The sequence below is a fragment of the Vigna umbellata genome, chromosome 2, assembly GCF_029865625.1.
Source record: "Vigna umbellata cultivar VRB3 chromosome 2, Vumbellata_1.0, whole genome shotgun sequence".
Taxonomy (NCBI): Eukaryota; Viridiplantae; Streptophyta; class Magnoliopsida; order Fabales; family Fabaceae; genus Vigna; species Vigna umbellata.
The window spans coordinates 45,547,826-45,562,678 of NC_142166.1; the positions used below are offsets into that span (position 1 = coordinate 45,547,826).

A 14,853-nucleotide genomic window follows, 5' to 3' on the forward strand; every position below is an offset into this window, starting at 1 on the left:
CGATGACATTAAAATATGATTAATGGGAGCTGTTACTGACTATATATGATTTAGTAAGCAGATTTCATTCCCAAAAGGACGAAGTCAAAGTTAACCCGCAAATTTTGGTCATTCTTTGATGGGATAAACAACATCACAGAATAGAACAATGTGTGTGGTTCTTACATCTTAGAAAAAGAAGCCTAAAATAGTTAAATAAATCCCAGATTGGCTGCTACAGACATACAAGGGATCGGTTAGTTATTACTATTCTTTTTGTCGTTTAAGGTTTTGAACATCAAAAGAGAATCAGGAACAACAATCTAACAAAGTAAACGAATTAAACAAATTCCTCAAGTCCTATGTTATTCAGGAGTATCATGTGATCCTATATATTTTTCATCAAAGCAAGTCGAGGAATTTCTGGGTGCAACTTAACCAAACCAACCACAGATTAGGAAACATCATCAAAAGGCTTAAAAGGAAGGATCTTTAGATGATGCCTTTGAAAGGAAGAGAAGAAAATACATTTTGGCCTTGAGGGTCCCTTTAGTTTGGTATTTGGCTGATTGAAGGAGCAGAATAAGATTGCAGTGAAAGAAAGTAATGTGGTTGCCAAAGCATCGATCAGATAAAAAGGATGGTGTGAGTGGATTAGTAGCAGTGGCAATTGATAAAAAGAAAGAGAGCCAATCTGCACTCAAATGGGCAGTTGACAATCTCCTCACCAGAAGTGCAACAGTAATTCTCATCCATGTCAAGCTTCTCGCACCAACCCTCTCTCCATCACCTTCTCTTTTCGCCCCTAGTAAGTACCCTACAATGGAATTGCCATTGCTATTAACCATAGCTTCAAACATCATTGTCTCTGCACAACATTTCTGCATGTTCAGTGATTGGTTTTTGTTGAGTAAATTTTGGAAAAACAGATTTTCTTCTTCACTGGTAAATAATCTAGTACATAGCACAATTTATTTCAATTTGAATGAGTTTTATGACAGTTAATGTCACTTTTTTTTCATAAAAGTAAAATTAAACAGATCTCAATTTCTATTATGAATTTATGGAAGTTTAGAGTAACGTGTGAAATACACACACATATATGTGTGTGTGCAAAGGAAAGTTTTTCAGCAGCAATGGGAACAATGGCGACATGATTGATTCCTCGTTTGGTTTATTACCTTGGCAGGGATAAGTTCTTTCCTGGGTGATGATACTTCAGTGGTAAGCAAAGAACACGAAGGCCAAAACAGAAGTGTTTTCCTCCCATATCGTGTCTTCTGTACAAGAAAAGATGTGAGTTGTTTTTCCTTTCAAGATGAATGTTTCTGGAAATGAAAGCAGCTATCTTGCTGATGGTGTTCATCTTAGAATTCTTATAATCTCTTTTGTTTTGTTTCTTGGTGTGGTGTGGTGGATGGGCCATAGATTCAATGCAAGGATGTCCTACTAGAAGATTCAGAAGTACCCAGAGCTATAATTGAATATGCTTCTCAGACAGGAGTTGAGCATCTGGTTCTTGGCTCTTCAGCAAAAACTAGTTTTCTCAAGTATGCTACTTTCTAACTCACGTTGTCATCTTGCAAATTTTACATCAAGTTTCTCGTCATCTTCCTTTCATTCAGATAAAACACGATATAGTCAAAATGCAGAGTTTGGAAATGTGATTACAATTGCTTAAGACTTATCCTGTCTAGCTTAGAGTCACTTGCCCTTATGATTACGTATTGTTAAAATAGAAACCTGAATCTCTCGCTTGGATGTGTCAGTATGTATTCGATTTCTTAAAGAATGTTTTTTTCTCATCAGAAGATTCAAGGTGTCAGATATTCCAGGAGAAATTGCAAAAGGGGCGCCAGATTTCTGTACTGTCTATGTTATTGCGAAAGGAAAGATTCAAACTATGCGATCTGCTACTCGTCCTGCACCTGCCATTTTCTCTAACCAGGTCTGTCAAATTAACAATGGCAGGTCAAACCTTTCAGAGCCAAATGTGTACTCATCTCGAAGCATAAGAGGTTAGATTCATCCTTTCAAGAACCACACATCTATGTCCCTAAACATATTGTGAAATGTGCTGCTCACTGAAAAAGTTGGTTTCTATCAGAGCAAGAAACGTATTCCTTTGATGCTGGATCACAGTATGATGAAACATTCAGGTCAGTGACATTACATAATACATACTACTTAGCATTTGTTTTAGCATATGAAGACTAAATCTATTGGAAACAGGTCACCATTTACTAGGAAACGTTACAATGGCAGACAATATGGAGACACTCCCAATTTAGATACGGACATATCCTTTGTAAGCTCTGGAAGGAGAAGCACAGAACGTTTGATCCCTTCATTGAACTTAGATACAGGAATATCCAACAGTCGGCTATCATATAGCTCAGACATAGATGCAAACTTCAGCTTTGAGTCAGCGTCTTATCGAAGGAAGTCTACGGAAATGGGCTCTCCTCTTGAATTATCATCATTCTCATTTGAGAGTGATAAGCAATCATCTTGTTCGTCACAAACAGCGGTAAGGAAAGTTCGCAGTGCTGTAGAGATCTGTTTGGTCTGAGAAAACAGTTTTCTTATGTTTTATTACTTACTAAAAAGAATCTCATCTTGTTTTCACTTTGTTTAGTTAAAACTGGATTTTTGTTTTTATTCTGTAAGTCTTTGAAAATGGAAAAACAGGTAAAGTAAGTAGTATCTTTGTAGTTATTTACAAAGCCAGATTCTCATAGCAAAGGTATCCTGCATTTGTATTTTTTGGCTTGCTTGAACATGTTATAACAGTTCCTGCACTGATAAGGAGTTGAAGAGAATTCCATAGCTTAGGCCCATTTTTGTAAAAAAGAATAAGATTTTTTAAATTGTTGAAGTTGTGGCAATTGTAGGATGACATGGAAGCTGAAATGAGAAGATTGAAGTTGGAGCTGAAGCAGACCATGAAAATGTATAACACGGCTTGTAAAGAAGCACTCACAGCACAACAGAAGGTGTGAATATATATTGTGTATATATATATATATATATGGTTTGTGTTTAGAATTTATTTTTCATGCACTGGTTATCACAACATTAACCAATTAGAAATCACTTGATGTATACAGTCTTACTAGAACATGAGAATCTATGGATGAATGACAGTGTAAAAAATCTTTACATGAGTACTTTTGAATTATATAATTGTGTTTTTCCCTGGAAAAGTTCAATAATGTGTGATTAATGGCATGCATGGTTGACAGGCAGTGGAACTTCAGCGGTGGAAAATGGAGGAAGAGAGGAGATTGGAAGAAGCGAGGCTGGCTGAGGAAGCAGCACTGGCAATTGCAGAAAAGGAGAAAGCCAAGTCTAAAGCAGCCATTGAGGCTGCCGAAGCACAAAAAAGGATTGCAGAACTGGAGGCACAGAAGAGACTCAGTGCAGAAATGAAAGCACTTAAAGAATCAGAAGAGAAAAGAAAAGTGCTTGAATCTTTGGTAAATGTAGATGTCAGGTATAGAAAATACACTATTGAGGAGATTGAAGAAGCAACAAATTTTTTTTCTGAATCCCTTAAAATTGGAGAAGGAGGATATGGTCCTGTTTTCAAGTGCCTTTTGGATCACACCCCTGTTGCAGTCAAGGTTCTACGCCCTGATGCACAACAAGGAAGATCACAGTTTCAGCGAGAGGTAAACAAGCATAGAAACAAAACACTACATTTGAACACAACAAATTCAACTCAATGATCAGAGATTTTGCTTTCTTTAGGTTTTACTTGGTTTCAGAAAATGTTCTATATTTTCATTTTTGTTTTTGCAAGACATCTTTGTTTTCAACTTTCAAAGATTTGCATACAGTGTAAAACTTTTAAGCTAACAAACAATCAAAATCATCCTCTATTTGACTTGTAACTCATTCCTTACAAAATTCAATCATCAAACAAGGCAATTTATGAGTGGATGAAAGTTTTGTTTTATCGATAATGTTACTTGTTAGTATTTGTTAGTAGGGAGAGTTAATCGACAACCTTTTCCACTTTTCTTCCAAACCTGTCAAACCAGTCTTATATTTTCCAAGTATTAGTAGCAAGAGTTGAAACCACAACCTCTCTCACTTTCCTTTCCAATTTTACCACTAAGTCAATCTTATATCTCCTGGATTACAGGTTAAACTATACATATTTTTGTTATTATATGTGAAAACAAAGCTATTTCTTAAACCATGTAATGCACATTACAGGTTGAGGTATTGAGCTGCATACGGCATCCACACATGGTTCTACTCCTAGGAGCATGTCCAGAATATGGATGTCTAGTGTATGAGTATATGGCAAATGGTAGCTTGGAAGATCGCCTCTTTCGACAAGGCAACACTCCCCCACTGCCTTGGCAGCTAAGATTCAAGATAGCAGCTGAGATTGGCACAGGCTTGCTGTTCCTGCACCAGACAAAACCAGAACCTCTGGTGCACAGGGACTTGAAACCAGCCAACATCTTGCTTGACAGAAACTTTGTGTCCAAAATCAGTGATGTAGGTTTGGCCAGGCTAGTTCCACCATCTGTGGCAGACTCTGTCACGCAGTATCACATGACATCCGCAGCCGGAACCTTCTGCTACATAGATCCTGAATACCAGCAGACAGGAATGTTAGGAGTGAAATCAGACATATACTCCCTTGGGATAATCTTTTTACAAATTTTAACAGCAAAATCACCTATGGGTTTGACCCATCATGTTGCAAGGGCCATTGAGAAAGGAACTTTATCTGAGATGTTGGATCCATCACTCTCTGATTGGCCACAAGAGGAGGCCTTGACGTTTGCCAAGTTGGGAGTGCAGTGTGCTGAATTAAGGCGCAGAGACAGACCTGATCTTGGCAAGGTTGTCCTACCAGAACTCGACAGACTCAGAAACCTTGCTGAAGATACTGACCTTATTTCAGCTTTGGGTAACCCTACGAATATGCCCCGAGACAGACATGTTTCAGCTGTACTGGTAAGTTTCTCTGTTTTTATCATACAAGTAAGTTAATACTAAAACAAAGCACACATAAAAACTAAGTTGTTGAACTCATAATTAACCAAGAATCAAGAATGTGAAATGGGAAAGTTACCTCTTCTTGTGAAGAGGATGTTACGTATGCATCATGCTAACATGAAAAGTTGTGCCTGCTTTTTTATTTTGCCAGGAAGGAGATTGTCCTCCATTTCCTAACCCTGTCTCAGGGGAAATTAGAGCTAACAATTCAGTGACTTTCTGACAAGTGAAAACAACGATCGAACCAAACAAGAAAATATGTTGTATGGATTCATGTCCAGGAGAAAGTGTAAATTGCTTAGGTGGTTGTAAATTGAACCAAAAGAGTAGCATATTTTTGAGCTACAGTTTCACTGTTTTGCAGAAATGTAATAGGTTGTGTCCATGCAGTTTTGAACAAAACGAAGTTAATTCATGTATAGAAATTGTAACTATATTTTCACGATTCCAAGCCATGTTGTAAACCGGGCTTTCTTCCTGTAACTTCTTGACTCTTCGGAGAGTTTCAGAAGTAGTTATCCAAAAACTTGAGAGGAACACGTTGTGGGAATTAATGTATTATCCACATATTCCTGTTAATAATTTTGCCACATATATACATTTTTCTTTCGTTGCTCCGTGTTTCGTTTTAATATAATTAACTTCAGCTTGACTTTTAGAAATACAATGTTTAAAGTAATTGTTAATACTTTTCAATTGTTACAGTTAATAATGTGAATTTACATTGAAAATTTATTTAGATTTAATTCAATAGCAAACTCTAGATCGTGGAATTGGGAGAAAGTAATGACTCATAACTGATGATATGATATAAACCAAGTATGTATTTAGATTAATTAGTTTAAAGAGAAAAAAAAATTACTTTGACAATTGTACGAAAAATCAAACAGAAAATTTAGGCTGGTTCGGTTCGCAAACGCAAAGGTCATGGGCTGAGATTCCATGAAGAAATACTAAAGACATTCCCACCTCAATTAATCGTTTAACATTTTTCGTTCAATATATTATTTTGATTTTTTTTTATTATTATTACATATTTTTGGGTAGGGTAAACATTATGAACAAAGCAACAGAAAATATATAGAGCGGTAGAGAGAAAAATGAGTCCGTCAAAAGCAGAAACTATGGCTAACTTTAACTCACGTAATGTTTGTTTATGAGTGGTCATTTTATTAATAATTTTTAGGTCAAAGCAATAGAAGCCTTTTATCAACACTGTATGTTGTGTGTAGAGTAGGATAAAAATGGAGAAATAGAATGTGTTTGTCATCTTATCTCTTTTCTTGTGCTTGCAAACACTGTTACTGTTCAAATCAGTTATTCACTATTTTATTCTCCACTTTACTAAGCCAAAGGTAAATAATACTCTGTTTTTTAACAGATTATGTTTCTCCCATCTTGCCTTTGATAATTGCTTGTGTTTTTCATAGTTGTCTATATGTTGGTTTTCTTTGTTTTCAAATGCATCTAATGTTATACAATGAGTTAAGGTTAAAATAACGTTTTTTTCATTATGGTATAACGATCTCCCTTCCTTCCATCTAAAACCCAACAAGTCAATTTTTGTTTCAATTTCTTTCCTATTATTTCTTTTAAACTAAACTATCCAAAATTATCCTATTTTTTTTTATTATCTATTTTCCCTTATTTTTATCTGGCACTAATTTTCTTCTGTAGTATCAAACAAAACGCAAATTACTGGCCTAAATTTCATTCCCCAAAGTTGAGGAAAATTTATATTGTGGTTTTGAACCACTACGTTTTATGCCTTATCCAGTCTATACGTGACAGGAACTAAATATCACTAATTATTTTATCCTAAAAGTAAACCACTACTGAACGGAGAAATTTTTCGTAAAGTAATAGTAATTTAATTTCACAGGTGGCTTCATATCCTATTAGCCCCCTAAAAGGGTAACTGGCAATTGACCAAAAAAGGGTTAGTTCGCAAAAACATTTAGAAAATATGAACCATCAAAAGAAAAATCAAGGTATTTTGAATGCGGCAGTGTGACAGGGATTAAAAGTTGATAAATCAAGACCATAATTGATTTTCCGAGAAAATATCACGGCTGATGTAACGCGTCTGTAAGTATTCTGCCGTTCACGAGGCACGAAAGGAAAACAAAAGGCATAGAATTATTAACATGATCTTGAGTCGATACTTATAATACACAATAACAAATTAAAACTACCCAAACATAAAATTCGCTTCTCTTTCTAGCAAAACATAGATCCCTTTTTCTGAGTCATAAAATCCTCGTTAGATCAAACAATACAAATTACAACACGACGTAAAAACTAAGTAAATATCAAGCCACAATACCTCCAATAGAAAAAGCCCAGTATGAAAAGGACATGCTGTGGGGAACCAAAGAGAAATGTGATGGCACATCAAAGTCCCCCAGAAGATGATAAAGCAACTGTGAATCTGCACAAGCCCAAGCGTCAACGATAGTACATAAGCTGCTGTCTTGATGAATTACCGGTATATCCATCATACATGGCTTGAGATCCCCCAGAGTTTACGCCCATTGAAGCAGGAGCTAGGCCGTGTTGTCCGGTCATTTGTAGAAGAGCTTGACCTGAAAGACCAGATACAGCAGCCTGACTCAAGGCCAGTTGGCGCTGATAAGCCAACAACTCAGCAGGAGAATAACCTTGGTTCATCCCTGCAGTCGGAAGTATTTGATATGGTTGAGCAGGAGGAGGTAGTGGATTCGAAGCTGTTCCAGGAGGAGTTGGTTTACTACCCCACGAACACTGCACAAATCAAGTAAAATAATTTTTACTCGTCCATAAATAATGAATGCATACGCTCCAGCCTTCAAAATTAGGCAACGGTAGAAAGAGCCTGAATTTAAGTGTTATTATACTTAGAGGTGCATCACAACCACGAAATGACATTTATATTCCAAAAGTATTTTAACTTTCCAACGATATTAAATTGGGTCCATCAGTCCGTAACAGGCATGGAAGAATGCTGTAAAAACATGGCCTCCTTCCCATGATGTAAATCAGCGCCTCAGGGAAGGGACAAAGGTAAGGGTACGGCTAGGTGCAAGCATGTCTCTTTACATGCGAGTACTGAGTAACACGATCTCGGCTATTGGAAAGGGGGGAAAACATTCGCATGGGCATATTACTTTATGGGCAACCACCAGACCAAAGAAGAAATGGCAATTAAATTAGTTGACCAGATAAGCGAAATAATTCTCACCTTCATACTCTTCCCACGGATTATTCTTCCATTAGCCACCTGAATGGCCAAGGCAGCTTCCTCGTGAGTGTTGTATCTAACAAATCCAAAACCCTTATCCCTTTGAACTCGAACCTCCTCAATTACCCCAGCCCCCAGTGCATGGAATTGGCAATGGAGTTCAGCTTGTGTTACCTGTTACCCTCAAACCACGTGTAAGAATCGTGTAAACGGAACAGTTCATTATTTGTAATAAATTGCAAGACTGACATTCAGATCAATCAATACGGAGAAATGCTGTCACAGATTTGACACATTCAACGACAAGTAGATGCTAGGAAGGAGGACTAAATGTTGGAAAAAGGTTTTAATAAATTAAGACAATTTATTTTCAACCAGGATTTTGAATTATGGACTGCATCAGACGAAGAAGCAACAATAATACGGTTGCAAGGAGCTCTGCAACCATGTGACGCACAACAAATGCCTTCACCATATTTGCAGTTCCCCACAAATCAACGGGGATGCCCCTCTTTCACTTCGAGAACAGATCCAAACCAAGAGGCAGCAGATAAGACTCAATGATGAAACAGATTGACAACGTTGTGAATAAACCACAAACCACGACAGATAATTGCTCCCCAGATGTAAAGACACGTTTTTTTTTTACAGGATTTGCAGTACCAATCTATGGTGGAGGTAAATTGACACTCTAAGAAACCTGGGTCACTATTGCCAATGCCAAATTCATAAACACATTTGAGAAGTTATAAGAAATATCATAACACATGGATCGAAAACTAGAACAAAATTATGCACGAATTTTGAATACAATAATTTAAGTTCAAGTCAATAAATTCTTGAAAGGCCAACATGTCTGTCCTTTAAGTACATGTAAGTCATTAAGTTGGAAAGCCTGAAATGGGAACTAACTTATACATCTTATGGCATTTTTCTGGCACTTTAAACAAGGGTGATTCAGATATACATCACTGTAAAATATGCACCCCTCAGCAATTCATCCAAAACTATGTTTAAAGCTAATTCTAGTAAGCCAGATCAATCTAGAAATACCTAAATATTTTTCCATATTCGTGAATAAAGAAATTAAACAAAGTTTTTGTTCTTACAATGTGAAAATAATAACGACATAATATTTCATTCTTCAATCCACATAACTTACATCATGAGGAAGGTTGCCAACATAAACTGTGGTGTATAAAGAATTGTTTTCGGGAGCATCTTCGTTATTATTATTATCTTGACCACCATCTGTAAAACACATCAGAAAAAATGAATTATAAGTATCTGTCACTGTCAACAATTCTAAAATTCCATGGTGGTTTCCAGAAGCACGCAGGAAATAGATGAGCAAATTTAGTTACACAAGTGCATAGGAAACGGAGAAGCAAATGCAACAATTACTTCACTGAGATTTCAAATTAGAAATAGTTCTAGGCAGCAAAAACTTTTTAGTAACTATAAAAATAAAAGTGGAAAGATTATATAGTAGTGGATAACAAACTTCGCTAAATGCTCACCATGCAAAAGCACAACATTTATCCAATACAAACTAAAGTAACCATGCTATTTGTGTCTACTTAAGTTACTTTTTGAGACCCAAGTATGCATCAAAACTGGTGCCCAACAAATCAAACACTTAAAAGTGCAGCTTCGTTGGTGTCTATAGCAACTATGAAATTTAAGTCTAACTCAGTTTCAATAAACTGCTCAATGTAGGATCTCAAACACACCCTTCACACCAAGGATTAGCGTGAGACTATATATTTGTAGATGATCTAATAATGGCCTAATAGGGGATGACCAAATAATTCCAACAAACTTTAAGATAGACTTTTACACAATCTAAGAAAGTGAACTCTAAAGGTAACTCAATCTTACAAAACTAACATACAAATTGAGGTATCAATCCACTTATATACTATAATTTAATAATATCTTTAGGCATTGTGGATCTCCAACCTAAACCACCAAAATATACATGCTACTCTGATCGGTGAGTTACATCATTCCATTATATTTTCAATCAGTATGGCGTCATTCAGCACAATCAATAACACATACCAGACAAAAACATAGCATGAACTGTAGAAGGAAAAAGAAAAGTAAACTTAAGTCTTCATCTATATTTTTCATGGTTTCGGGAATATAGGCTCAGGTGCTTCTATCTAGAAAGGTACACGATACCTGAAGATCCATTTGTAAGCACAACAGCATTTTGGTTTTCATTGCTCTTCTCTTCATTGGAGCTGGTACCAGCACCCTTAGTTGCCCAGTTGCATCGTATTTGCCTATTTCCCAGCCACTTGCCTACATGATAAAGGAAATACCACAAGTTGGTATGAACAAAAAACATGACACAGAAGCAGGGAACAAAGGTATACAACTGAATGCCAAACCTGTCATATCATTTATGGCACTTTGGGCATCCTGCATATATTAAATGCATAAAGAGGCATCATTTCATCAATTCAACACATAATTAACATAGTTACACCAAACTAATTTTTTGTTAGGTTTAACTTGGAAGATATTCTAAAAAAGTTCATACTCACATCCAGCAAAAACACAATAAATAAAATTTGTATGGCACTTGAAATGAAGTTGAGATCTGGAGATATTGACTGTTCTGTTCCCGTTTAATTTACAAGGAAAACAATTTAATGATCTTTTTACAACACATGTATATTTAGTCCAGTTTATTTGGAAAATGATTATTCTTTTTTGTGGCTCCATAAAAAGCTTTTAACTTTTTCCCCTTTCAGGATGGTTCATTGGTTGATATCTTCATTACCTGATGATCACGGAAAGAAACAAAACCATATCCTTTTGATCGACCAGTTTTGTGATCCCACATAACCCTTGCATCACTGCAAATAATGAGAGAAGATGGAAAAGTAAATTCCAGAAACCAAAACACCTTTCAAGGCTGAGTAACTTGTTGAAAAGTTCCCCCCAGTTAACTATCTTCAACGTTTCACCACTAATAAGGACTACAACAGTCACAATAAAAATAGAATATACCTTGCTCCAATGACCAAAAAATTCACAATGAAGAAAAAAACAAAAAAGCAATGAGGAACTCACGAACAACTAGGATAGACTGAGAAGCAAGCAAATAAAGTTGCATCAGTAACCTCTGGACTCAAATCACCGACAAATATATTGAAGTGCCCTGATGATTTTAAACTAAAATTAAAGGAATATACAATCGAAAAGAAAAAAGAAAAAGAATGCCCCCAAGAAGCAAAATAATTGAAATCACAAAACCATATGAACTGTTCTTAAAATTAACCTGATGTGTCCTCCCTACTGCTATTTGCATATGCCCAATTCACCTTGAGTGCTTGACCATATCTGCAAACAGAAATAAAAAGAAAAAATCATGCAAAGTAGCTACATATTAAAGTGAACTCTGAGAAACCTGCCAGGACTCAAGATTGTCCAATTAGAACATCTTCGAGCCATGAAAATATTATGCAATGCCATGTATAAAAGTAAATAATTGGTCTATCAGTAAAAAAAGAATATAGAAGTGAAAACGATAACGATTCCTCTATCTCCAGAAAATAAAGATGGAGAATTTATTCACAGTTCACAAACAAAAATGCTTACAGTTGTCGTCCATGCAATGTCATTATTGCAAGGGCCGCAGATGCTCGATCATGGTAGTCCACAAAACCATAAGAGGACTGTAACATCAATTACACAGTAAGAAAAGGCCAAAAAAATAATTAAAAATCAAGATTGTAGGAAACACTCAAACCTATAATTTTGTTAGTAAAGGCCAGAATCACCAAACAAATTGTGTACTGAAATGCAATTATCTTTCCATAATTCCTAGAAAACATAACACCTTTGTAGAATAAAGATTTCAAAACGAGTCCCATTAGAGAAGTTCAGAGTAAAGTAATTATATACTCTAAATTCTAATGCCAACCAGGTTTTTAAAAAAATAAAATACAAGCTTGCTCATCAGTACTAATAATCAACATATTCATAATATTAAGGAAACATAGGAAAAATAACAGGGTTTTCTAGTTTTGCGAGAAGGCCTGTTAAAAGAGGTCATTTACAAGCACAACAATAATAATAATAGCATCAATGGTCACCAACAAAGAAAATAGAGTTGAATATTGAATCAAAAACCTTTTCTTTTCTTATGAGCTTGCAGCCAGCAAGAGGACCAGCACTCTGAAAAACTTCTGCGAGAAGTTTATCAGTGACATTTACATGAATATTTCCTACATAACTGAAAGAACATAGCTTCAGATCAATAAGGTGTCAAAGAGGACAACTATACTAATTCTAGTGCAGTGATTATTTAATATGACATTGAACTTCAGTAGCATCAAATTTATCTCTCAGAAATTCAGGTGAGATAAGAACGCCATTTTTTCAAAAACAAAATATATCTACAGCTGTTAGAATTTGGTTAAAATGAAAATTCTCATACTTGAGCACAAACATGAAACTATGGACAAAAATCAGCTAAAATATGAAAGAAATAAAACACTCACACGCTACGGCATGCAGAAGTATCAAAACCAGGAGGCAAATTTCCACTTGGAACAGGCTCCATCTGCAAAGTTTACAAAACAACAAATAATAAATAAAACGGACAAAAAGAAAGAAGGTCCAAACAACTATATACAGACAGAAACCTTGAAGAGAATCAAATAGAGAAAAATACAGTACAATATTTAGACACGGCAAAGGACTGAGCTATTTGTCATATACTTCTAACAAATCAGATAGTAAATCAACCAAATGCATAAAACAATTTTAATTCATAACATAATCGTCAAAAACTATTCTGCAACAGTTCCTCCATTAAATAAGACAACTATGCTATGCTTCATAGGTACACAGGTTATAAATTCTTGACATATTCCAGTTGACTTCGACCTAACATTTTGGCAATCATTGACATATTGAAGAGCTAAAAGTTTGGGAGCAAAATAATTGCAAATCACAAATACATATAACTCACTAGTCGGCACTCCGTAATAGAACCAACAATTAAATCATATCAAGTCGACAATTCAGAATAATTTAAACGACAACAATAGACCACAGCAGCAGCAATTTTCTTGACAACGAAAACTAGATGAAAATGAACCAAATAAAATCGAAGCAAACAACGGGATTTTCATTTATGAATAATCATTCCTGTGGAGAGAATAAGAAAACAGTAACGCGGGAATCAATTGTACCCTACACGACTGTGAAGTGGCCTAAAATTAAACTACCCTAATTACGTGAATTAAATGTTTTCTTTTAATCCCCAAGCCCTATTTTCTTTCTCTACGGAAATGGAACAGCACAGCAAATGCAATTGGCGTCCGATGCACAAATTCGATAGGGAAATTCAGAATTAATTGAAAAACAAAAAACAAAGAAAAAAGGAAAAAATAAAATGGAGGGAAAAACTAACCTGAGACATGGCAGCGGCGAGCATGCCAGGGTGGTACATCTGCTGCTGCTGAAGCAAGGCTTGCTGCATGAGGGCTTGTTGTTGCTGCAACTTCAGCCTCTGTTGCATATCTTAACTCCGCGATTCAGATAGATTGTTCCTGAGAAGAGAAAAAACGCATAATTGTCCGCAACTATTTCGTAATAATTGGAAAAAACCAAAAAAATAATCGTAACATAATCTAATAATAATGGTGAAATCGGTGATTGAAATCTGAGGCGCGTGAGGGAAAGATTGAAAAGGGGAAGCTGTTTTGATATTTTTCTGACCGTGATTCGGAGAGACGGAAGAAGAAGAAGAAGACAAGGCGGTGAATGGTGAATGGTGAATGGTCCCAACGCAATTGGTGTTTTTGGTTTTGGTTTTTGGTTTTTGGATTTTGGATTTTGATTTCGCACTCTCTCGATCAATTCTCCAACCTCATTCCGCCAATCTCATAACCATGTCCATCCACTTCCACTGTATTTTAACCCGGATCGCCTTACCCAACTCAACCGGGTAAACCCGTTTACTTTTACCTGTAATTTATGGCAATTACAAATTCATCCCACTTGATTGTTTTAATATATTAATTAATTTTATATAAGATAAGTTTTATTACTAACTAATTTTGTTTTTTTAAGGAATCTGATTGATTTTTTTTAGTTTCTTTTTTTTTTATGATCACTAAATCCTATTTTCATGTTCCATATCTAGTCAACAACCATGTATTGTTTGATTGGTTGTATTTGAATTTGAGTCGCTGATATTTTTAATCAATTTTTAAGCCCTATAAAGTAAAATTTGTTAATTAATTAGGATGGTGAGTGCTTGTTTGGATAATAAGTTTTTATGAAGTTATAGTAATTTTTTACATCTTAAATTCATTTTTTTTTCAAATTGTTATGAAATAATAAATGATAACCAAAAGCAAAATGTAAAAATTATTGGAAGAATTTTCTAAGGAATTAAAAATATTTATTTTAACCAATGTCTATTTCTTAGAATGAATATTGTGTTCTAGTCAAAATTATATATCACTGTATTTTTTGAATCACATCATTCATGACCTACGCTTCTATATAAAATTGATTCAGTATTATTCTTAATTTTTTTTTTCTATTAAGTTATATAAGTTACTGTTTTGGATATATTTAACTAAAATATGCTGCAATTT

General features: G+C 35.3%; 2 protein-coding genes across 2 annotated transcripts; one reads left to right on the plus strand and one right to left on the minus strand.

The window, feature by feature from the left end:
* Positions 1–1,806: 1,806 nt before the first annotated feature.
* Positions 1,807–5,582, plus strand: LOC148204104 (U-box domain-containing protein 34-like). Its single transcript, XM_088107065.1, has 7 exons — positions 1,807–1,997; positions 2,087–2,138; positions 2,212–2,509; positions 2,874–2,975; positions 3,225–3,653; positions 4,204–4,959; positions 5,153–5,582. The coding sequence occupies exons 1-7, from the start codon at positions 1,883–1,885 to the stop codon at positions 5,222–5,224; spliced, it is 1,824 nt and encodes a 607-aa protein (XP_087963191.1). The 5' UTR covers positions 1,807–1,882; the 3' UTR covers positions 5,225–5,582.
* A 1,539-nt stretch (positions 5,583–7,121) lies between these two features.
* On the minus strand, positions 7,122–14,138 carry LOC124838123 (oligouridylate-binding protein 1-like). Its single transcript, XM_047313643.2, has 13 exons — positions 13,967–14,138; positions 13,659–13,797; positions 12,742–12,803; positions 12,371–12,473; positions 11,837–11,913; positions 11,517–11,578; positions 11,309–11,396; positions 11,016–11,091; positions 10,621–10,651; positions 10,409–10,531; positions 9,384–9,472; positions 8,222–8,395; positions 7,122–7,764 (listed from the first exon to the last, which is right to left on the minus strand). The coding sequence occupies exons 2-13, from the start codon at positions 13,764–13,766 to the stop codon at positions 7,450–7,452; spliced, it is 1,308 nt and encodes a 435-aa protein (XP_047169599.2). The 5' UTR covers positions 13,767–13,797; positions 13,967–14,138; the 3' UTR covers positions 7,122–7,449.
* Between the last annotated feature and the right edge of the window lie 715 nt (positions 14,139–14,853).